General features: G+C 42.2%; 1 protein-coding gene across 4 annotated transcripts in view; it reads left to right on the forward strand.

The window, feature by feature from the left end:
* Positions 1 to 3,304: 3,304 nt before the first annotated feature.
* The window catches only part of SCUBE1 (signal peptide, CUB domain and EGF like domain containing 1), a 211,992-nt gene continuing 191,166 nt past the window's right edge, over positions 3,305 to 24,130 (forward strand). For all 4 annotated transcript variants that reach the window (XM_074591049.1, XM_074591060.1, XM_074591068.1 and 1 more), the window contains exons 1-2: positions 3,305 to 3,496; positions 6,300 to 6,422. In XM_074591049.1, coding sequence (XP_074447150.1) covers positions 3,409 to 3,496; positions 6,300 to 6,422 — 211 coding nt within the window. In that variant the 5' untranslated portion in view covers positions 3,305 to 3,408. The remainder of the gene's footprint in view (positions 3,497 to 6,299; positions 6,423 to 24,130) is intronic.

Here is a 24,130-nt window from a genome sequence, read left to right on the forward strand (position 1 = left end):
TGGAGAGACACAGTCCAGGGTTCAAAGTATATGTGCTGCCTGCACAAATTCTGGCACATGGCCGCCTTGTCCCCTGTCCGAGGAAGCCAGGTTTCACTCAGTCCTTCATACAACACTCCAAGGCAAGAGAAGAACTCAAGTTAACCCCAAACAGGGTTTATATGTCTAACGGCCTTGTGAAAGCCTTAACTGGGGAGACAGACAAAATAAGTTTAGTATGCTATTTTATAAGGTGCTTTATTAATACAGTGATAGACAAGCCCCACTATAGCGGGCTTGCCTTGTAAATGGGCAAGATGGACAGAGGGAAGAAAGAGAAACAAAAAGTTACAACAATTTACTCAAGCTTGCACAGCCTGTTTGGTGACTGCTCTGATTCCTAGCCCTGTCTATAGCTTGCATTGCCTCCTGAGGCAGTGTTGGCCTCAATTATTTTATTGGAATATTCCCCAAAAGCTTTAAAGATACTGGTATGGAAGAACATGAGAAGCCCATGCAAGCTGTCCTTGCAGGCTGCCCAAAGGTTTTCAGGTAGAGCTCACGTACATTGGTAGACAGAGCTTAAACAGCAGCAGTGGCTCCCAGGCTAGGTCCCCTCCACCTTCAATTCGGATATCTTACTCCAGTGACACAGAGCAGATTTGTGGTCATGAATCTGGCTCTTGGCTTCCACATTGGGAGAAGCTGCTTCGTCATTACTTCTAATATTTAATTTTTCATGGAAGCATCTGTGCAGTTGGCATAGGGATGATATTAGATGATGATAAACAAGCACAGAAGCATAATTACAAGTGAAAAGGTGAAAGTTCACAAGGATCCCTTTTTGAAGATGTTGCCCTTCAGAAGGAAAACTGCTGAAAAGACCCTTCTGGAAATATTCAGCCTGGCACTGTAGATCGTATTCCTTATTGTGTGTGATGATCCTGACTCTTAGGTCAGACCTTCTTTCGATAAACACTGCACCATTGTATTTCCTCATATGTTCTGTCAGTCAGGATCTCAGTTTAAAAAAAAAAAAAAAAAAAAGGCAAGCTTGCTAAAAGATGGGTACCTATGGAGGATCTTTAGCTTTCTTGGAGTATACAAGGACATATATAGATAGTGTGGTGTTTGGATCAAGGTGATTCCCTTTCCTGAGTGCTACGCAGGTAGTATCAGTACTGTACAGATTATAAATGTATAGAATCAGGGAAGATAAAAGGCACAAGCATAGTGATTTCTCTAAGAGCACCTTAACAAATATAAATAACGTGATACTTCTAATACGTGCTAGAGAGCAAGTCACCAAGGCAATTGGAGTGTTTTGTTGGTTTAGCAAACCTTTTTATTACAGTACGACTTTTTAAAAGTTGAGGTAGTTAATTTTTAGACATTTCTAGTGGATTCCTTGATGGAAAATAAACTTGTAGCACGATTTCATGAAATAGAATGACAGGGCCAATTGCGAAATATTTTTTTAAAAGTTAGTAAGAAGCCTCATTTTTCACTTAGGACAAAACTCATATTTGCAAAGTCTTTGAAAATAAGAGCCTTTCTAGAAAGAGTGGCCTGTGATGTTAACAAGGTAAAGATCACCCTACCAGCAGATATAATTATTGAGATGATGGTCTCTCTGCTACAGCACGCCATAAAACTCACTAGGTGGAGCTCTAAGGTACCAGGTAATCCCTCTGGGGACCTACATGGAAGAAACGCTTAGTGTATCTATGGGAAGACTCGGGCATGGAATTCACAACCGCACCTCGGCGTAGTCACACAAAAATAAGGGGCTGGAATTAAAATAATAATACCCCTGCCCCACCCCTAAAGGATTAAGGACGGGAATGCCCAAAGCAGAGGTGTAAACATTCAGAAAGCAATCAGTTTTTGCGCTGTGCGCTCCTCATTTAGTTTTATGAAGGAAAAAGATAGTGGCATGTATTTTTACTAACCAAGCAGCTGGGCTGAGCAACTTTTCTTACGTTTCCTTCCCATCTTGTCAGGCTTAAAGAGACTTTCTGGGCAAGTGTATTGTACTGAAACTTGCATACATTTGGAAGGAACTTGACAAAAAGAGGCATCTAAGGCTATGGCGGGGTGCATTTATTATCCAGATGACAAGTGGATATTGCAAACAAGGGAGAGCCTTGCGGGGGAGTTAGGAGAACCTAAAGTAGCAAAGCATTTCAGCGGGGTGGGGTGTCTATGAAAGGTGTAAAGCGAATAGGGGTGTAGAGTCCTAACAAGGGATGTCTGCAAGTTGTTGCGGTTATTTAAAAGCAATCTGTCTGGAAGACCTCAGTGTCACACAATTTCCCTCTGAGGGGTTAAATTTAACATCTTTGGGTTTAAAACCGAAGGATTTTTCTCCTTCAGGGGTGGTGGTGACAACGACACTCACAAAAACACGGCTGCAGCAGGGGCAGGTTACATCCTCCATGATGATTTTGGGGAAGGCGTCTGGGCCGGGGCAGGCCGTGGCTGCAGGGGTCACCTGGGGAGCCGGGGTTGCCTCGAGTGCAGCGGGGCTGGGAGGGGCGAGGCCGGGAGAAGGCCGGCCGGGGTGGCCGGCTGGAGAGGGGCAAAACGCTGGAGAAATCCAGCGGCTGGTCAACGGCCCGAGGCGAGCGGGAACGGCAGCGCCAGGAGTGAGGCGAGGCTAAGAATAAGGCGGGCGGGGAGGGGGGGAGTGAGGGGGCACACACCAAAAAAAAAAAAAAAAGTTTTCTTTTAGGCTGAGCCCGGGAAGGGGTGTAGGGGGGAAATCCCTCTCAGCCGTTGTCAAGGAGATGGGCGGCCGGTTTCGCCCGCCTTCAAAGCCGGCAGCTCGGGAGGAGCCATTTCCTCCCGGCTCCCTGCGAGGGTTTGCGACCCGCGGAGCCGCCCCCCGCCGCTGGGGGGCGCCCTCCCGAGGAGGGGTGGGGTGGCTCTAACGGTCCGCCCGCGCGCCCCGGCCCCTGAGGGGAACAAAGCTGGCGGCTGGCGCAGCCGGTGACGCCCGAAGACGAAGCCCGGTAGCGGCCCCCAACGGCTCTCCCCTACCTGTTGGGAGCCGTGAGCGGTGGCTAGCAGGGGCGCGGGCACGTCGCCGAGAAGCACCGCGCGCCTGACTAACAAGACGCTTCTCGGGGCGGGGAAGGGCTCCTCTGTCTCGCCGACCGCCCCTCGCCCCCGGCGGCGGCGGGGCTCGGGGGCAGCCCCGGGGGCGGTGGTTGGGGCGGGAGCGGTGGGGCAGGCCTGCGGGGCGGTGGGGGGGGCGGCCCGGCCCGCCCTAGCCCGCCCCGGCGGCCGGCACCGCCCCCGCCGCGGGAGCCCCGGCGAATCAGCGGGGCGCTGTCAGGGCGTCAGCGCCGGCGGCTCCGCGCGGCCGGCCCCGAGCGCGTCCCTTATCGCAGACAGGCACCGGGGGCCGGGGATCGCATCATTATCATGGGCACTGTTTGCTTTTCGCGGCGCTGCTGTTTGCTTTTCGCTCTCGCCTGGGCCGGCAGGTTGGCGGGAGGCAGCGGGGGCGCAGGTAAGAGGGGGGCTCCGCCACCGTGCCGCCTTCCCCAGGCTCGGGCGGCGCGGAGCCGTGGCCCCGGGGGGAAACCGTGTTTGTCCGCTCTCCTCTCCCTGGTGTAAGGTGTTGAGGGGGAGGTCACTTCTTGCTGATAGTACTGCCGGGGGTGTTGGAAGTTGTGGTGGGGAGGTGTTTTCTCGCGTGTTTGACACTGCCGGAGCCAAGGGACGTCTGGAGGGAGAGACTGGGAAGAAAAAGTTACTTTCATTAAGTGCCTACGAGATAAATCTGTGCTAAACCCTAGAGACTCCGCAGGGGAAGCGTTGGCTGTTATATCTTCATAGGTTTTTGCGTGTCTGCGCGTTAACCCAAAGACCTGCTGTTTCTTAACAGCCGCGCTTGTATCTGTTTAATAGCAGTAATGATATTAAGTCTTTGCTCCGGTGTTTAAAAAAAAAAAAACAACCCAACCCCATCTGCCTAGTAATGTTGTAAGCCCAAAGTAATTTCTTAAAGATGTGTATGCAGTCTCTGAAGTTGTGCTAGAAATCCTTTAAGGTGAAGGGGGGAGGGGAGGGGGGACGGAAAAAAATCTCTTTTCTTCAGATACAAGAGTTTAAATGCAACAATGTGAACGAAGTCAGTGTAGAAGTTCTTAAAGTCCAAGAAATGCAATGTGAGATGTGGAGCAGAGCAAGGGGCTCATATTTGGTTTTGCCCTTTCATTTGACTCATTGGCATTCACGCCTGACTCCCAGGCATCCTCTGGTTGCTGTGAAATGTCCCCCTTGGCTCAATGCAGTTTGAATTTTTGACGGCACTATAAAGAGTCCAGCCGTCACTTTTGCTGATCTTGATGGGAGATGGGTGCCGGTTTAATGAGTCAAAAATATGAACCAAAGCATTTAAAAACAAAAAAAAAGCAAAAAACCAACAAACCCAACATCCAATCTTCTTTTCTTTCTGTGCTTGACTGGATCTCTGTCTGATCTGGGCAGCACCCTCGGACCCCTTAAGCAAATTCACGTAAATCATAGCTAGATCTGAACCTTCTCAGCGGTTAAAATAAATGAATGGACAAGAAAGAAGGAAACAGACCACAGCAGCCCCGCGCTTCTCCAGAAAATACAGCGCTCTGCGTTTGGGAAGGGGAAAGCGTTCCCCTCTTTCTTTGAAAAAAAAAAAAAAAAGACCACAATACCGAGTTCAGGCAATTCTCCTGCTGGGATCCCTGAGTTGCCCCGCGGGGCCGTCTTGGTCCGCACCTCTCGGAGAAGTTCTCTGCGCCATGCCGGGATATCTGATTATTTTCCCCTCTCTAAATAGCCCCCTCCTGCTCCCGGTGACTTTGAAGGATCCGTGTGTTATCAGTGGGGATGGCTGAGTGAGCACTTCTGAAACAATTAGCGTTAGGATTTCAGGCTAACAATAAAACTGTTTTCACTTTAGTGCACCTTTTTTGAGGATCTGTTAATCTAATTGGCATGAAACCAACCGCACATGTCTCTCGCTGGATGGCCCCCCTTCCTCCCTCCCTCCCCAACAACCCTCTCTCCTAAATACTTCCTAAAAATCAAGGCGGGGGGGGTGTTTGTGCTCCGGGCAGCACTGCCGGTTGTTACCCGGCTGCTAACCCGCCCCCCCCAGGCAGTGCGCTCCCTGCTTGCCCCCCTCCCCGCCCCCCCGCGGCAGTCCCAGATGTGGCTGTGGCGTGAAATGGTGAGGAAATCCCTGCAAGGTGCGGTATTGACACCGCGGCGGCGGCGGCTGACAGCGGCCCGGCCTGGCGCGGCCGGTCTCCCCGAGGCAGCGCCGGTCTCCGGTGGTGATACCGCCCCCCCGCAGCCTCTCGCACAGGGCGCTGCGAGTGGGGGGGTGGCCGGGGACCGTCTGTGGGGAGCGCGGAGGGGGCAAGGCAGGTTAGGCAGGGCTTTAGATATTCCCGTGTTAGCAGCACACCCCATCCCTGAATAGGTCGGAGCTTTTTTTTTTTCTTCTATGTTCACTTCATTAACATTCCCACGACTACCAAATCTCGACTCTCTCTCATCCTCCTCCCTCCCCCATCCTCTTTAAATCCGGGGGGAGAAAACGGATGCCCGTCACTGAAATGTTTGTAAAGGCTTCCTAGGCTGAAAACAAGAAAAGAGGTCTGGGTCCCCCCTTTCAGGGTCCGGCTCACCAGTGAGGCACCCGCCCGGGCAGGGGCCGGGAAGACTGCTGGGACTTTTTCCTTCGAAGTGAGTTTTAGTCCATGTAGATGATGTTATTGCAGGTTGCTTTGCTCCGTGCTAGCTTACCGCGTTTCATATGGTCTTCCATTTATTTATTATTTTTTGCCTCTTAATAAAAAGGATTAATGTGGTTTTGCTGTTCAAATATTTCTTTTTCTCATTCCCCCGCCAGCATAGTTTATTTACACTAGGGTCTATCTTTCTAAATTAAGAAGATCTCTTTGCTAGAACATGCAAATGGGCTTTTCCCCCCCTCATCTTACAGATCATTTAAACACTCTCTTGTTTTACTAAGATGTGGATCTCCAGTACCAGACCTATATAAGCCGGCGCTAATTACTAGTATGTCTAATGATTTCCTAATGCAGAAACGTGGGACCGAGTCCCTCTAGCTTGGTGGAGCACTGCTTATAAATGACTTAAGGAGAATAACACGTTGGTTTGTTCTAGTTATTTAACTTTAGATGTTCCCATTTCCAGGATGACAGTGGGAAGGCAGGCAAGCAAACAGCTTCTTCAAGGGTTTTCTGTGTCTCAGGTCTCCCTTCTTATCTGTCCCCTTGGGGTTTGTTCTGTGCTTCCAGATGTTGACGAGTGCGCAGAAGCTACGGATGACTGTCACATCGATGCAATTTGCCAAAACACGCCGAAATCCTACAAATGCATCTGTAAGCCAGGCTATAAAGGCGAAGGGAAACAATGTGAAGGTAAGGACAGCTCGGCTCCTCTCCTGTCTCTCCTCCCCTCCCTTCTCTTATTTGTTTGCTCTTTAAAAGCTTTTGTAAATAGCTGAATTCCTGAAACGATTAATGCAGATTTACAGCTGCTTAACCTCAAATCTCGGTGTTTATTGGCAAGCATCCCCCTGCTGCTTTTGCTAATTGTCCGGCATCACAAACATCGTGTCCGCCAGCCTGCTTCTAAAAATAAAAACAAAATTAAAAAATAAAAGTAAAAAAAAAAAAGCGGGGGGCCGTGCCCCACCGAGGCTGCTGCCGGGTCAGCACCGACGAGGGCTCGAAGCGCCGCGCCGAGCACGTGGGCCCGCCCCGGGGGGCGCGGCCGGGCCGGGGACCCGTCTGTGTCTGTCTCCCGGCAGAGAGCGGGCGGGGACGGCGGGCCGCCGGGAGGAGCCGGGGCCGCCGTGCCTGGGGGTGGCCGTCCCTCCCGGCTGCCGGCGCCCGGGGAGGCCTCATGCCTTCTCCCGCAGCCGGGCAGCCCGCGGGGCTACGGGGAGCCTGGGCCGCCTCCCTCGGCCCCCGCCCGGCCTTGCGGTCCCCCCGGCCTGGCCCGGTGCGGCGGTGCGGGCTGTCCTGGTCCCTGTCCTCGGGTCCCTCTGAGGCCCAGGGAAGCTTGCACCTTCCGCCTGGCTAACAGTCATTTACCATCATCCTTCTCACGCATCCTCCCCGGGCTAGTTACAGTGGGTGTTTTTCTGTATCAGCTCAGACAAGACACTGGAGCTTGCCTCTCTTTGATACTATGCATTTACCATGAGCATGTATTTTTAGTTTGTGGAACACTGTTTTAAAAGGAACTATTTCAGATTATTGTACTTACACAGACTTTAAAAAGTTGTTTTACTTCTGTATGTCCTTACATCAGTCCTTGCAATTGAAAAAGACCTAGCATGTTTTTATTAGACACTGCGTACACTCATATTTTAGATTTTATGAACTCCATCATGTCTATTGAACCTCAGCAGAGAGAGTGTTCCCTGGTGAAAAGAACGAATATTGTAATCACAGCAGAATGCTGTACAAATAAGAGATGCAGGATAATTGGGGGTTTTTTCCTACTTGTAGATGCTTAGCAGCTATAAAAATTCTCCTTCCAAGTCCCTCTCTATGGCAGACTGAAACTTTTTCAAAAGGTATATGACCAGTCCATTAAAAAGATTAAAGACCTAGAAATGACTTTGCTGAAGTCTACAAAAATTTGAAACCACATATTATTCTCCATGGACTTCCAAAGTGTTTGTTCAAGTGCCCTCATAAAGCATTTTTGTGGTTGTCATATTTTTCTGTCTTGGACTTAAATTGACAGAGACAAATTCCTGCTGTCCACCTCTTGGTGCTCTAGCGTCTCTGAGTTGCTGTTCATTTGGAAGCCAGATTTTCTTTCTTGCAAATAGAATAATCCTTCACCACTTCTTCCTCTATTCATTCCTTCCAGGGAAAGAGCTCTGTGCAGAGAAAATGCAAGGCCACAGCTGTGGGGCATTCTCAGAGTTGGTCCTCCTTGTTGTATTGGTTTTCCACATCAAACGTTTACTAAGCTTTAACTGCTCATATTTTAGCTGTTGAGCTCTGCTTAATGGTAGACCTGGCTGATACTCGTGCTTATTTAATATACATATTTCTCTTTGCCTGACTTACCTTGTCTCAGTAAAAAAGAGAGCTCAGTAAGTAGTAAAAAATCAGATGTCTCTGTGGAATGATGTATAGAATCATGGAATTTCTGTGGCTGATGTCAAACTCATATCTAATGGATTTAGTGTCTGCCAAGCTTGATAAGTAAAGCAGTCTGGGGCTGACTGCAACACATTCTGCATGAATGTTAATTGTTCAGCGTTAGTCAGGTAAATGAATGTCAGGTGCCTAAACCAGGTATTACTATACGTGATATATGACTTTTTTTTTTTTTTACAATGTTACACTAACAGTTCTAAAGATGTTGCATCAGCTCTGTATCTTAAATTTGTAATTAATACCAAAATTTGGGATAAGTGGAAAGCTTGAAATATTTTTTGATGCTTCCTTTCTGGAGCTTATTTTAGATTACTTATGTAGTACCTCTTAATTTGATCCCAAAGTACTTTGAAACTTTGTTACTGAAGTTACATACCTTCAGTGGCAGGCAGATATCATGTCTTTTTTATGAGTGAGTAATCTCAAAACTATAGAGGTGAAGGAATGGTCATACAAGTCAGTGGCAGACGTAAGTTCTGTCTCAGGTCTGCTGTTCACAGAGAGTGGGTTTATTTTGCATCCTGAGGTCAAGTATTCAAAACCTACAGAAATGAACAGTCTAACAGTATTGATTGATATTTAATATTCTGTCACAAGGCAACACCAGTAATCAGCCATTAAAATTTTTCTTTTAAGGTAAAAGTGACTGTGCTTGTAATAACAAAGATGAAATACACCAAATGGTTTTTGTTGTGCTAAAACCAAAGCTGAGTCATTAAACAATTCTGAGTCTTTACAACTAGCTTTTCTAAATAAGCTTTTTGATCACTGAAATAGTTACCTATGAGAAAAGGATGTCTTTTGTACAGATAATGTGCCTCTTCAATTTTGTAGAAATCCATCTATATTGCTTCACATCTAAAGGACATTCGTTATAGCATAACTATCTCCATCATAGTGCAGGCTCTCATATACAGCTATATTTTACTAAACAAGCAGAATCACAATTTATATAGTGCAGTGATCTTAAAGAAATTATAATATATGATCACATTTATTCTAATAAATTATAGTAAGCTGACAGTTTATGTTATATTGAGGCATTACAATTAATTTAGAAAGGTATGCATGTTAATTTACTTTAAATGTCAGTCAAATATTGCTTTCATTCACTTAAAATCCATTTTTAGAGAAAGGGGTAGAGTATGGGAGCTAACATGATTTGGATGATTAAGTTTTATAAAAGCAATGGAGCACATATTTGTACAAATATGTCCAGTATGTGAATAGGTATTTGTGTACTCTTGCATATTTATTTATAGTTTTTTATTTAAAAAAATAGTTTAAAAAAATGGGATCTTTAGCCTAATGCAATAAATGCGGAGCCCAGGCCCTTGTGCAGGATTTTGTGCATATTTTGCTGCTCTGACCTAAAGGGTGGGGAGAAATACGTAAGACAGAAACATTCCTTTGAGGACCTGTGGAGAGCTCTAGCAGAAATTATACTGAAATGAAACATTTTCTTGACAGTTTGTTAAATTCCTTTAACAGGGAATTTGTTTCTGAACTTTGCTTTTCTCCCAAAATGTCTTTTGGATTGTGTTTCTCCAGAGTTTTTGAGGATTGAGGATTATTTATCAGTTTGCAGATCTACCCTACCTTTTTTCTTCTTTTTTTCTGGGTAGCCTTCTTGCTTGATCTAGCTGACCTGTTTCTTTCCACAGAGCACAGTTGTTTCTCCAGACAGAAGAGTTGCTCCTTCTTCCTGTGTCCTGGCTCCTGCTTCCCTCTGTAGATTTCAGTTTTTTTTTTTCCCAACCAGCTATATGTCAAGCCATATGGTCAGCATTACCATGATGATATTTCCCCATGTCCCATAGTATATCAATATCCTCTGACCACAAATTCTCCAGCTGGCGTTTTCATAGGACAGAATAATGTGTCCAACCCAGGTAATCTCTAAAAAAATACTGCTTTCAAGTGCCCATTTCTATTCATTGATAACTGATTCAGTTCCCCTGGCAGACCTACTGTTACCTAGGAAATCTTCCCTGTTGTGCTTTTAGTCAGTATCTCAAATGCAGTGGCCTGCACTCAGCTGCAAGCACACTCTTTTATGCTCCCTAGGTCTTTGTCCTTACGTTCTCTACATTGACTTTTGGTCTCCCCACAGGTTAGTATCTCAATAAAATTGTTAGCTGGAAAGTTGTGTCAAAGCAATGGAAATTCCAGAGGGTTCAAAAGGATTCTAAGTCCTAAGGTTCCTTAGGCCTTGACAGGGCCTCCTTTGTCCCTGATGCCAATGTTGTGTTTGCTGTTTTAGGGTTCTCTGTCACTGCACGGTTTATGAAGGGGTTTGCCTCTCAAACCTATTTAATTTTTTTTTGCCCATGCTGCTTCTCAGGCTATTCCAAACCCTCACACCATTAATGGTTAAAATACTCTGTATAATTTTTGGTTGATGTTTATCTCTGCCCATTTTATATCCAGTTAGTATGTTAACTTTCTTCTCTATTTTAAACATTTTTTTTTCTCTCAGACTACTGTTTATCCCCAGTGTGACTGTGATTTCAGTGAGTTGCTCTAGCTGTAGCGTCTGTTTCTTTTGGATGATATGTTATGTGTAGGACTCTTTCTCTACAGTACGTAGAAGATGTGTTTGGGTGGATGTGATTGTTTCCTTAAGACATGTTCACTGGGATCTGTTGCTTCTGGGTTGCAAAACTCTGCTCTGAGCTTTCCCATATTGAGTAAGATTTCCCTCTTTGTGCTTTTTTTCTGGTGTCTTTCATAGTATTTGCATAACCGTTCTTCAGTTCTTTTAATAATTGGTCTCATACAGTTGTTGTCATGTTACTTGAACTCTTTGTACAGAAGATAAATGCTCACAACTTTCACCTGTACTTTTTTTATGATTCTTTTATTCCTGCTGTGAAGCATCATAATGTTGTCGATGAACTTCTTGCTGAGGGCAACATACATGTACCATGGCAAAATATCTTGACAGCGTGTGCCCTGAGAGGGTGATTTTCTGTCTCTGTTCGAAAACGGCGCTATATCAGCAGCAGTTCTGCTTGACTGCTAGTTGAGTTGGCCTGTACAGTTCTGGTGATGTAAGGTTGTCATATGCTGATGTACTTGCAGTCCTTTTCCTGATGCGAGTAATCATTCCAGGTAAACAGGCAGGTGGTCATGGTAATCTGCAAAGAGGGCTGTTATTCTTGATTACCCCAGTGATAGCACCTCACTGGGTTTAAGCTTGATACGATCTCAAAATAATATGAACCATTCCTGCCTCAATCACAGGTATACTCAGCCCCACAGTAGGTTATATTCTGCATATGTCCATTTGGAAACACAGACTGATCGTCCTTTCTGAACCCCAGTGCTCATCTAAGGACTGCTTAGCTGAAGGGAGCTTCTGGAAAATGTACAGCCCAACAATCTAGCAAGGCACCTCCTAATCTGGGTCTGATGTGCTGCTCATCGTGATTTCTGCAATAGTTCCTAACATTTGTCTGCGTACAGTGGATGGAAGTAGTCAATATGGTATCTGGAAAAATACTTGCATTGATATACCTAGATTTTGTTATTTCCATTGATGTTCTGTGACATCTGGCTTTGTCTCTGACACAATCTCCTGCTACAGACAGAAAAGCACAGAGTACCATTCAGATAATCTCTAAATTGTTAACTGAAAACCCTTTTCTGAACTAGGATTTCTGATTTTGTGGAAACAATAGGATAGTGAATTTCTTACTTTGACAAATGTTTGAGACTCTTGGGTCTATCCCATGCAATTATGTCCTCATGCTGCAGGTGCAATAATGTCCCTAAGTCAAAATTTAAACTACTCGTGGTTTTTGCAGCAATACACTGAAATTTAAAATGATAGCTCATTGCATTTACAATGAATCAGAAACAGTATAGATAAACTACTCGTTATCATCTTCAGTAATATTGTGGGTACGAGGCCAAGATTCTTCTTATACCTGTTTGTTAGATCTTTTTTAAAGGATTGTAAACAAATCTTAGCAGTTGGAAAAACATCTAGAAAATTTATCTCCTTATCACTCTCATTTGAATAATGATTGTTTCTCCAGGCTTGACTTAATATTCTTCTTACAATTTTAATCTTTTTCACCTGTTCTATCTTTCTTTTTCTGAAGAAGCTGGTCTCACTCATTGGATTTTAGTTTTACTTTAGTCATTCAAATATCTGCTGTGTTATTCTCATGCACTTCAAAAATGAAGCCAAATATTGTGACAAAGCTGCTCTGAATCAATCAACCTGGAAACAGCATAGGACATTTCAGAGTTCTCATTTCCCAGCTCCTGGTCCAGTATCTCGCACTGAAGCCTCCTCTGGTCTGCAGTGATAAGTGATAAGTAAGTAAAGGGCTTCTGGATGTCTTTTAAATGGAACAGTGATCCCATTTCTTTAAAAGCTCCACGGTGTCCTGTTAATCCACTCTCAGCAATTCTTTCTTAAGTGGAGCATCTTTATCAGTGATGTTGTGTGAGAGTGTTGGGTGTCCTTTGGCTTCCGAAACTTGGGCATCGTGGTGCGTGCGCAACTCTAGTGGGTTCAGGCTTGTGCACTCTGTCTCTCCGCTGAATAACAGTGATGCCACTGAACAAGGGAGCTTAAGTGACTTCTTCCTGATTGATGATTCTTCTAATTGCAATAGAAGGTGAATTCATTCCCTCAAGGAAGGGTCATCCTCTGGGATCTTGCAAATATTGACTCATTTCAGGCTGAATATTATCACTATATCCATAGTCTTACTGTTGTTGCTTGCAAGAAGGTGCTCTGGGAAGTTGGTTTGGTCAAATCCACTAATAGTATCTACTAATAATATCCCACTACGTATCTGTCAGAGGAACAAAGGATTTTCTGAATAGTCCTGTGCTGGTGTGTTGAGTTATGCCACTCCCCCCCCCCCCCCCCCCCCCCAAAAGCACCACAAATATGTATACCCTTTGTCTGCCTGTTCTGAAAAGCTGCAGGAGGATGGAATATGAACATTTTTCCTAAATACTCTTTCATCCTTTGTTCCTATCATTCTAATTTTGTTATTTTCTGTGTAACCATTTTGTGACTTGATCTCAGTTTAGTGCTTGAGGCTTTGACACTGATCTAATTACTTTTGAATTGGCTGTCCAGTAGTCTTGATGTCTGTAGTGAATATTAGGTACTGAAGCTGCTGTGCTTTCTAGTTTTACAGTTACAATACCTTAACAGATGGCATTAATGTCGTGTGTTTGAACTTCATGTCACCCTTCCACAATGGCTGTGTTCTGGATGGGATCTGTTGCTATAAATCTGTGATGCTGGTTTTGTCCTGTTGGCTTCCTCTGAGCACAGAGGAAGAGATACTCTGCCACCTCCCAGTTTTGTGGTGATTTTTATTTAAGGGTGAAATTTTCCTTCCCAGTTTTATTCATGGGAATTATAGCTTTACACTGTGTGAGCCGTTGTGCTGATTTCACTGAAAGCAGCTTACATTTGATACATGATTCCCAGCTTGCCAGTTTTCTGAATTACTTCAGGGAATGGAGTTTCTTAGGGGATGGAGAAGAAGTAGCAAGCAAGAAAAAACTCCTGAGAACATTCTGTCGTAAACCATAATTTTATTACAGCTTAAGTGAATTATCGGCTTAAGATAACTTTTTCTTTTCTCCTTCACGCTTCGTCTGTTCCTTGAATAAGGCTTTTGTTTTAGCCAGGATTGAGCCTTGCATTAATTAATTAATTAATTTCAGATTGCTTTATTTTTCTGACTTTGTTCAGCACTTTATCCAATAAAACCACAATAACCCTCAGTTGGGATGACATGACACATTTAACTGCTCGCAGTGTCATCAGTCCCCGTGTGTCACACACCCTATTGTTTCCTTCTCTCCCTTTTCCTCCTTACCCTGTCCTACCTTCTCAGAGCTGCTTTCTGGCAGCCCATAATGCTGCTTCAGTGAACAGCTCCCCCGGTGGTCCAGTTTGGAAATCTTCCATTTTTACTTAGAAAAAGAACATTTGCTCCAACTTCTTCCCCCTCACCCCGAAGTTCTTCTTGGATACAAGTATCGCTATATTTTGCATAAACAAATACCGTGCAGCTAGAAATATGGCCTCATTCTTCAGCAGTATTACATGTAATTCTCAATTTGGAAAAAATATGTTTTTTTCCAAGGACACTTCTCTAAATAGTTGATAAGCTCCCTGTCTGCTGGATGGTCCACGAGTGCTCTGGGAGCTTATAAATATATATAAAATTTCATCAGTCTCAACAGTTCCTAAGCTGCAGAACCCAGGGTGGCCTCCTGTGGTGATGTAAACTTGGTATTTAGAAGGAACTTCTCCTTTCCCCCAAATACACAGTGTAAATTATCTGCCAGGAAAATTATAATAAAATGAAAAAGCATAAATAGAATGTACTAAGCTCAATAAGTAAGAGTCTGTCCTTTTGTCTTCATTCTTTATACATCTGCCAGACACTGCACGGTTTTCCTTGTTTTCCCACCTGTCACCTTTACTTCTGGTGCAGTCCCCTTTCCTTGCAGTCTTCCTTATGTTGTCTTGTGTATTCTGTTACTCATCTGTCTCTTAACCTTGTAATTTCCCTACTGCAAATCCTACTTCTCTTTCTTTTGTCCTCTCCTAGTATATTTTCACCTGCTACTTTTTTATTTTATTCAGTTTTCCTTCCCTTGTCCTCTCTCTCAGTGGCTTATTGTGGTTATAGCAGTATTATTCTAAGAGCCAGTGTCCCACAGCAAGACCTCTGTGACCGGAAAGCTGGTAGCTGCAAGACCCCTTATTGATCCTTTCCCCTGAGGTCTGTTTTCAAGTCAGAACTGTTCCTACCAGCCCTGTTTTCACTTTTTCTTCCTTTTTCTGCACCTCTTTCCTGGCCCCCCCCACCAGCTCAGAGTTCACCTGTGCATCAGCACATTCCCTGCTCTTCCCACCGCTGCAGACCCATGGCTCCTTGCTCAGGTGTCTGGCTGGAAAGACATCTTTGCGTGGCTGTTTGCCATCATTTTTCAGCTCCCATTTGATTATGGGACTGTCTTCCTGTGTGTCCATCGCACTACCAAAATACACGTTCTTTGTTCTGAGGCTGAACGTAAGCTGATGCGTGACGTGGTCGGGGAGTCTCTGGTTGGATGATGCCAGAGGAGTTGGGGAATGTGACCTTTTGCTACTTCCCTAACCCTTGCCCACATAAACTCCAGTAATGTGGCGTTTGTCTTCTGTGCATTTGAGCCAGGTAGCATCCACTCTGATGCTGTTAGGACACTGTTGAGGTAACGGGAATTGTGGGTGGTGTATACAGTCTCTGTACCTGTGGAAGAGGATGGAGCCATTGTGTTGTGAAACTACAGCCTAAGGCTGAAAAAACACCAGCCAAGAAGGACATTTTGGAAACTGTAGCTACCTAAATTTCAGCAGATGCTTGCTGACCTGGTGAATTTATTTGATTGGGATTTTTTTTTTTTAGGGATTTTTTAAATGTCTGATTTTTGTTCAGTGAATTTTCAGCTGCAATTTGGCCAGCTTTTTCTGTCCTAAGAAATCTGCTGAAAGGTAACTCCCCACCTCCTTACAGGAAACAAAATCTGAGAGCATTAAATCTGTTTGAATAATTGGGGGAGATTTTTTTAAACATAGTAAAGCAGTGAATTTTCCATATAATTGCTTTAGAAAAAAGCCAACTTTCTGGGTATTTTTCTTTGTTTGCTTTAGTATGTATGTATTTGTTTTAAATTTTAGCTGAAAGAAAGACCTACTTTAAAGCAGATTCCTTGCATGAAAAAATCTAGCCCTTACATAAATGTTTGGCCGAATTATAAGAAAATGAAGATGGGGTCTGACAGCCCCTCTTGAAATTTCAGGACTTTTCTACACATTTTAAGGTGCTCAGCAAAAGGAATACACTTACATTACAGTTTGAAGAGTTGTTTTGTTCAAATGCCTTGAGTCATCAGAGTACTTGAGCATGTGCTTAATCTTAAGAAGCTGTTACCCTTTAAAGTAATTCTGTTTAAGTGCTTTACTAAATTGAAGATATTGTCTCACTCTGCTTCGCAGTGCTCCATCTCTGGAGCTGTAGAAGATCACAGTTTTTCTTTCAGTGACCAAGGAATAGAAAAAAAAAAATCTGGATCATTTAATAAGCTGCTGTAAGACCTTCATCTTGCAGGTGCTTTAGACCTGAACTTAGCGTAACACATGAGCAGTTTGTTTGGTGCTGTAGGCCCCATAGATAACGTATCAAATTAAAGAAAATACTTTCACAACTATTGATGATGTTTTACAGTACAGCCACCAAAGACAGAATCAGAAATATTAAATAGATGAAATGACCGTTAGATCGTTCTGATCCCTATAATCAATTTGTTAAGCAGATGAGCTGTTATCTCAGAGATTAAAAAAGCCAATTTTCATTTACTCTCTCAGTTTAAGATTGCTAAACTCCGCATACCATTGTTCCCATGCCTTAGTCTGCATGAACCATTGTCAGTCCTTATGTTTAATAAGGCATTGTGCTCACAGAACATCAAAAATTTAACTCGGGGAAAAAAAAAGTGATGCATAATACTGATTTGGTTGTTATTAATGTTACTGGTGGAGGGAGGGTATTGCTGCAAAATGTGCTTCAGAAACCAGAGAATGGGAACCTCTGCAGGAGCTGTTATTCGTTGGACATATTGTTGCTGAAAATACTACAGGATGTAACTGCTGCACATTCTAGTTCTTGCTATTGTCAGAGGGAGATTGCACTGAAGTGCATTTGTCCTTATTATCTGGAAGCAGAGGCTACATTCAAAACTTTCAAGCAAGTTGTCTCCCTGTTACAGTGAAAAAGTGGTCGAAGTAAGTGGGTATTTACTTTGCTGAATGGGAAGCGTAGGTAATGCATATCTAAATCTTTTGGCAGCACGTATGTGAGAGGAATTTGATACCTGACTTCATGTCTCTAGAGATGTTAGTGTCTTTACTGAATTGAGTTGTGCCTTTATTCTTTTTGCACTTTTTTGTTTGCTAAACTTTCTTGGAAAGGGATTGCATCAAAACTGTGACTTGGAGACATGTCCATATTGTTATCTAACTACAGAGCACCAAAGTCTAACTTTATTTAGAATTTTCAGTTTTTCTGGTGTATTCCAACCTGTATAAAGAGGAATATAATCAAAGTTCCTCTTTCCATATCCCTTCCCCCCATGCGCTGCTTTTCTCTTAAACCAGCCCAATTACTGCTTGCACAGTGGTGCAGTTCATCTGATCCTTGATACTGGTCTCGGTATACGACACACAGGAAAGGCAGGTGCTCTGAATTGATTGCTTCTGCTTCTGACTTGTGATGGGATTTTCCCAAGGGCTCTCATAGTGGCTTTGTCTGTGTGGGCACACTGGGGAAAGAGTCTCGCTTGGCCAGCGTTGCAGACTGACCCAAAGCCATGGGACTTCTTCACGAGGGAGGCTAACTGTGAACTATTTGGCTACTAGAGGGCAGACACAAGTGGAACCCTGTGGCTTTTGCTTGGCTTGAATTCCTAGAAAAGCGAATTTACCTCTGTTCAGACTGGAGTGTGTAGACGTATTCAGAGTGCAAGGAAGAAATGAGGGAAGGAGGGCTGCCAGAATTACTCTGCCCTGTGACTGTTTTGACTTGTAAGAGTGAGCCAGGGAACGAGTATAAGGCAGGAACAGACAACCTCAGCCTGTTTTCCTGAAATAAAAACCTGAAGACTAAAATGGTTTAGTTGGGTCTGGTCTGTTTCATTAAGTATAGACTGTTTCACTATGAGAAGACGGAAGCTGCTTATTCTGTATACAGTTTAACATCTAAGGAGATTATGGCTTCAGAATGGAAGAACTTTTCTATTACAGTTCTCTCAAAAGCATTAACAATGAAAACAACTCCCTCAAACTGTTGTTTATATTATGATTAACTGTTCTAGTTGACTAGGAAACAACTCTTTTTGTGACATGTATAAAATCGAAGGTGTTACTTAATTTTTATGTTAACAGTCACTTCTAAACATCTATAATAATTATTTATCTTCTTTATGCTTCTGACACTTTACATCCTTTCACTGTTTCTGTTTTGAAATCTTTTTAAATGTTTTTTTCTTGCAGGAAGTGTGAGACCTGCATTATAGAAAAATAAATCAGTTGACTGCATCACATGTGGTCTTATGAGGCAAAACCCAAAAGCTTTAGCGTTTGTTCTGAATTGGGAATACACACAAATCTAATCAGGATAGCAGCAGCAATTGCGTCCATTTTCTAGAATAGCTTATTGATGTACTGTACTTTCACTTAATACAAAAGTTTCCAATGCACATTTCTGAGTGCTTTCACTGGACTTTGTTGCACAAAGTGAGTGCATATGCATACATGAATACCTGTATGTGCCCACATTACCTCAGAAAACCTTTATTATAGTATATCGTTATAATATATTTAAGCATCCTGAGGTATTCCATCTTGTAAATTTGCATGTTAGCCTGTATCTGAGTACAACAGTTACTAGAATACATTCCTGTACTGCTTATCCTGAAAGGCTTTTAGTCATTGCCATTAATATTGATGTTATGATTAGGCACTGGTGGTAATTTTAGGTGTTTTTAAGACAAGTATTTTGATGATCTGTACGTAAGGTAACAGGCAGTTATTGTAGCCTACTCTGCAATGGGAAGACAATATCCTGAGTAGGATTACATGATATAATTGCCTGAGTTACCAGGAGGCTGGCCTGAAGGGATGGAGGCCTGAAAGGGATGCTTTCTGGAAGGACTAGTATATTTCTGTTAATGTTGCAATTCATTGAGGAACGCCTTAGTGTTTGTAATTGTGAAGCCTCCTGAATGATCCTGTTTGCACACAGCATATTCTGTAGGTCTTGTGTTTAATAAAGAGGACAACCTGGTGTCTTGATCACGTTATGTGATTTATGTTGGCAAGATTTGTGTGCTTGTTGGGAGTCCTGAAGGGTCCAGAAAATGTATGAGAGGTTTGCCATTTGTGTATGAGTGTTTCAGAGGGCTCTGATGGGTGAGGGCTGGGCAGGGGTACGTGTGGGTGTGTGTCATGCTTTCAGAAATACAGGTCTCAAGCTTGCTCAGCTGATTTTGCTTGAACTTGCTAAAATAACTTGATCTTAAAGATGAGACCCAGCATGAAGAATTTCAGTCTTTGAAGACGCTGTGAAAATGGGAAGTGGAAGGTGAGGTGGGAATGTGGTTTATATAAGTCATACAAATCATACTTTTACCTTTACTTGTCAGAAGTACAGACACACAACATATGTGCTTAAGGCCATTATGCCAAGTATGAACACAACTGTCAAAAGGGGGAAATATGCTACTGGGAAGTTTACTACATATTTTTATTACTAAACTATATGAAAATAAGTAAGAAAAGCCAAAATAGGAGCAAACTATATACTGTATTTATAAAATTACAGAATTCATATTTTGTATTTTGTTTTTTAAATTATGGATGGTAAACTGTAACATACAAACATATAACAATGTTATGTTCCACTGAAAATCTAGTTTACCAATGGATTCTTCTTTAATAAACTTCATGATCAACAAGGAAGTATAAAACTTAAGGGAAATATATGTCTTCTGGTCTGAATTAGTCACTGACATGGCCTTTTCTATTATAGTATTTGAAGCAGGGGAGAGTGCTTTAAATGCTTCAACCCATTTCACCTTAATTGCTCAGTTTTAATAGACATTTGCTGACTGAAGGAACCAAATTATAGCTTGAATTAGGCCTTACTAATCTTAATTAAAAGCTCTACTTTATAATCGGAAACAGCCTATGGTTAAAACAGTAAGCCTTTCTTAAATGGCTTATTTTAAAATGCTAAGGCCCTTTTGATAATAATTGTTTAGACTGAATATGGGTAACCATTATTCTCCTTATATTGCACTTAATTAAAAATATCTCCTCCATGTGGTTTTGTGCCTTCTGCTGGCTGTAAAATTGTTTGACTGGTGGGGGGTGGGATTACTTCACTTTTCCTGAGGTAATTTGAAAACGTGTTGCTGCCCTTTGTTTTAAAAGTTTTCTGGGGTCACAAGTTACAAAACTAACATGTGAATTAATACAAATATTAGCTTCCTGCATTTCTCTGTCCTTAAGTGAACACTTGTCAGTCACTTCAATTAATTGGTGTACTAGACATATAATTACAACCGTTAATAATACATCCTATAATTCATTTAGCGTAACGTTTAAATTGTGCTCAGACAGTTGATTATGGGCTTCACATTGCACTCTTTCCTGAGACCTATCTTCCAGTAAAAATAAAGTCTGTTATATTGGGAGGGAGGCCGTGTCTCTATCTATTGAGCATTTGGTATACTGGTAAAGTTTCTATTCATTTCAGGGGTATCTGAAGAGGATAAAGGGTGGATTTCATCTGTCCAAATATGGATCTTGGCAGTACAGATCAGTACACTTAAGGGGTTTGCTTTGCTTTCCCTTTGTAGTTGATGGAGAGAAATAGGAATTTCCTTAATGCAGTTCACCTTGCATTAATGGAGACAAAAATAGGTCAGATAAATCACATCCTGAAATAACAGTCTCTTTCTAACACAGATGTGGACATCTACAATGTAGGCGTGTAAAGTTGGATGAGGTGTATCTGGGCCAAAGAGCCTGCAGCTGTGAGATTCAGAGTCCATTGAAATTAATGGGAAATGTTCTGTACTTAATTGTGCTTTGAAATTGAACCAGGACAGGGGATTTTTAAGCTGCAATATTATCATTTGATCATTATGAAATTCATCCTTCCAGTTCCAGGTTTACATTTTTTATTCTTTAATTTAAAATAGATCCTCACGTCTCCAGCACAGGCATATAGTTTAAAAAAAAAAACAAAACAAAACAAACAACAACAAACCCCGACAGCTTATTTTAGGAAAAAGGTGATTGTTTTAATTGTATTTTCTTAGAACTCAGCCTGAAGATTTTTCGTGGCACATCCTACTCAGAAAGCACTGCTAGACTGTGTGATCATACCTTTGTTTAAATTGCATTGCTTTTAATTCCAGTAGCTGAGTTATCTGCTTGCATAAGCTAAACTTATCATTAAGAGTCTTTTACGCTAAGCCTGCTAGACCTTTATGATGTGGACTTAGAAATAACTCCTAAGAAAAGTCACTTGTGCCAGTTATGGAGATGGACAGACCTTCTTGAATGTCAGTCTTGTTTGCTTAGTTATCAGGTCTTTGGAATACCCCTTAAGCGTTTTTTAGAATTTCTCCTTATTGTCCAGTTTGTTGTATGGTGCTGATGGAGTATACAAAGATTGTTAAATTATGCCCATTACAGGAAGGTAAAATCGTGGCTTTTTACAGCAAGTTCAAAGAACAGTGGTCCCTACCCATGCCACATACCTAAGTGTATTTATCTTTTCACATCCAAAGTGTGTAAGCTGGCCAGACCAAGTCTGACTAAAGATCTGTCTAGCTTGATGTGCAGTCTCTGGCAGCAGCCAGTAGTGGATGCTTAGGGTAGATTATAAAGAACTGGGTATGGAAGAACACAGCTAGAGATTTAGAGACTTCTCAAGCCAGAAGTTTCATTCAAATCACTGTGTTTAATGGCATCTTCAGAATAGAAAAGGAAAATGATTATATTTGCTTCTACAAGTTTTCTGCAAAACTCACAGCTGGTAGATAGGTGATTAGCCGTGCTCAGTATACTGGAAAAGAATTGTATAGGAACAGGTATTCATATGCACCTTTTTTCGGCCTCCTGTCTACTATTGTTTACCATGAGTGTCACATCATGTTTCTCTATATGGCCAAATCCTACAAAACCAAATATTAATTTTTCAGTTGGCAACTAATAACATCTTCAAAATGACTGGCTTTTCCACTTTTCTGAAAATGTGACTTCATTAAGGAGAGTCTCAAGTCAGTTGTGAAAAATGAATAGGTACACTGAAAAGCTTGATCTGCCGTTAGATGGTTACATGGTTAAACCAGGTGCCATGGATAAGCGCCCATAACCCTATTATTTCATTTTGAGCCTTTTACTAAGTGTGAAGTCCTGAATTAATCATGGGTGAGCTAACTAGCCAGGGCTTGGTGCCTTGTTTTCAATGGATAGCCAAGGATGTTGTAGTGTGTTCTCCCCTGGACTTCTGTTTATAAATCTCAGAAACACTAAGAATGTACACCAGATATAGCCTTAAAAGAAGGATTGTTCTAGAAAGATGGGAAGGAGAAGCATGGGGAATTTGTCAAGAACATTTCAAAAAGTGACTTCTCCAGTTTTTAGTTTTATATTGGATGTACTGTCCAATTTAAAAGGAAAAAAAACAAAAAAAAATCAAAAAACAACAAAACCTGTTTATTGGATTAGTCTTTAGTCAAGAGATTACTGCATTTTGCTTATCTGTGCATAATAAAATAGCATTGCTGTAAAAGGCATCTCATGATAAATCATCTAAATTAGAGTATTTGGAATAACTCTACAGGACTAAACACATATTTACATAAACTTACCCACTTTTATCCCTGTACTACTGGGGAGGAGGGCAGTACAATTAGACTGCCTGTCTTTCTATGGTGCGTTCTATCAAATGCATATTATTACTTGAATACTGCACAGAAGTTGTAGGCATTCTTTTGTTCTTTCTACCTAACAACCTCCCCAACATAACAAACAAATATCATTACATAAAATTACAAAAGGAAAATTTCCAGGCTATGACTATGAGCTCTCTTCAGTTTTCAGCAAATGCCCATGTTACTGTTTCCATATCTCCAGTTTCGTTCTTTTTTCACTGAATAGCATTAACGGTGCTGGAAGCTGTGTGTGCTTTCTAGTACAGGATATTTGAACACTGGAGCAGAAATGTCTAATTTCTTGGCAAAGCTAGTTGATTGCATCTGTTTGGTTTATCTCTCTTTCTTGTCCAAATATCAGATGTGAGCACAGCTTGCAATTGAAAATATTTGATGATTCACAGGTCAGCAATGATGTTTTTCATGTTTGAATTTTAAATTTCATCCTTACTGCTGTTTCTGGATTTTCCTCACTATGAAATAGGTGTTTGTACAGCCTGCCCTGGCCTCATCTAACCCTCACCCCTGCGTGCCAGGCAAAGGGGAGTGTGTGACTTCAGTAGTTCCTGTTCAGAGAGTCCCTTCTTTTGCTTACTTTTCTACTGGCCAAAGAGTCCAGGCAACGTTTTGAAGAGTCTGTAAAGAGTAATGATGGAAAAGCTGATGGGTTCAATGCTGGTGTTCAGTATCTGTACGTCTTTGTCTCTGCTGGGCAATTGTTACACTTCCAAAGGTCAAAACCCAAAGCCTTCTTACTGCTGGTTTTCAGATTGTCTCTATTACTATTTGTTTCTGGTGATAAATAGAGCTCTGGCACACAAGACCAATTTCTGTGTGGCTTTTTAAAAGAATAAGGAAAGCCTACATCACAACTAATGAACTCCCTTTGTAAATAAAATTTTAGAATTGTCAAGATGTATCAGTAGGGCAGGGTTCTCTGTTTCAGGAATAAAAAGCTTGAATCCAAAAACTACATTAATGTAATATTTGTTTGACAATAAAACCCTTTTGCATTGATCTACTACAACAGCATCTAGGGCTTCTTGTTGCTACTGGCCAGGGCCATGCTTTCAAAAAATGGAAAATGTTCAGTCTCTACACCCAAACAAAATTACATGGCAAGTACCTTGTGGAGACAGAATTGTTGTTAAGAAGCCGAGAGCCTGTGCCAGAATTCAGAGTTCTGCAGCAAAATTGCTAAATGTGTTGGCATCTTGAAAATAATTTCACATTTCATGATTGTATGGTTCCCAAATCCACTGACTTCTGATTGAGATAGCTCTTAGAGCTGTGAACTGTTTCAGACAGTGCTTTGCATGCACTCACATTTAGGGTGTTATTTTATTATAACAGGTTTAATAAGGTTTAACTGACTGAAAGTTGAGATTCTGAAACATAATTCT

Source organism: Larus michahellis, chromosome 1 (assembly GCF_964199755.1).
Source record: "Larus michahellis chromosome 1, bLarMic1.1, whole genome shotgun sequence".
Lineage (NCBI taxonomy): Eukaryota > Metazoa > Chordata > Aves > Charadriiformes > Laridae > Larus > Larus michahellis.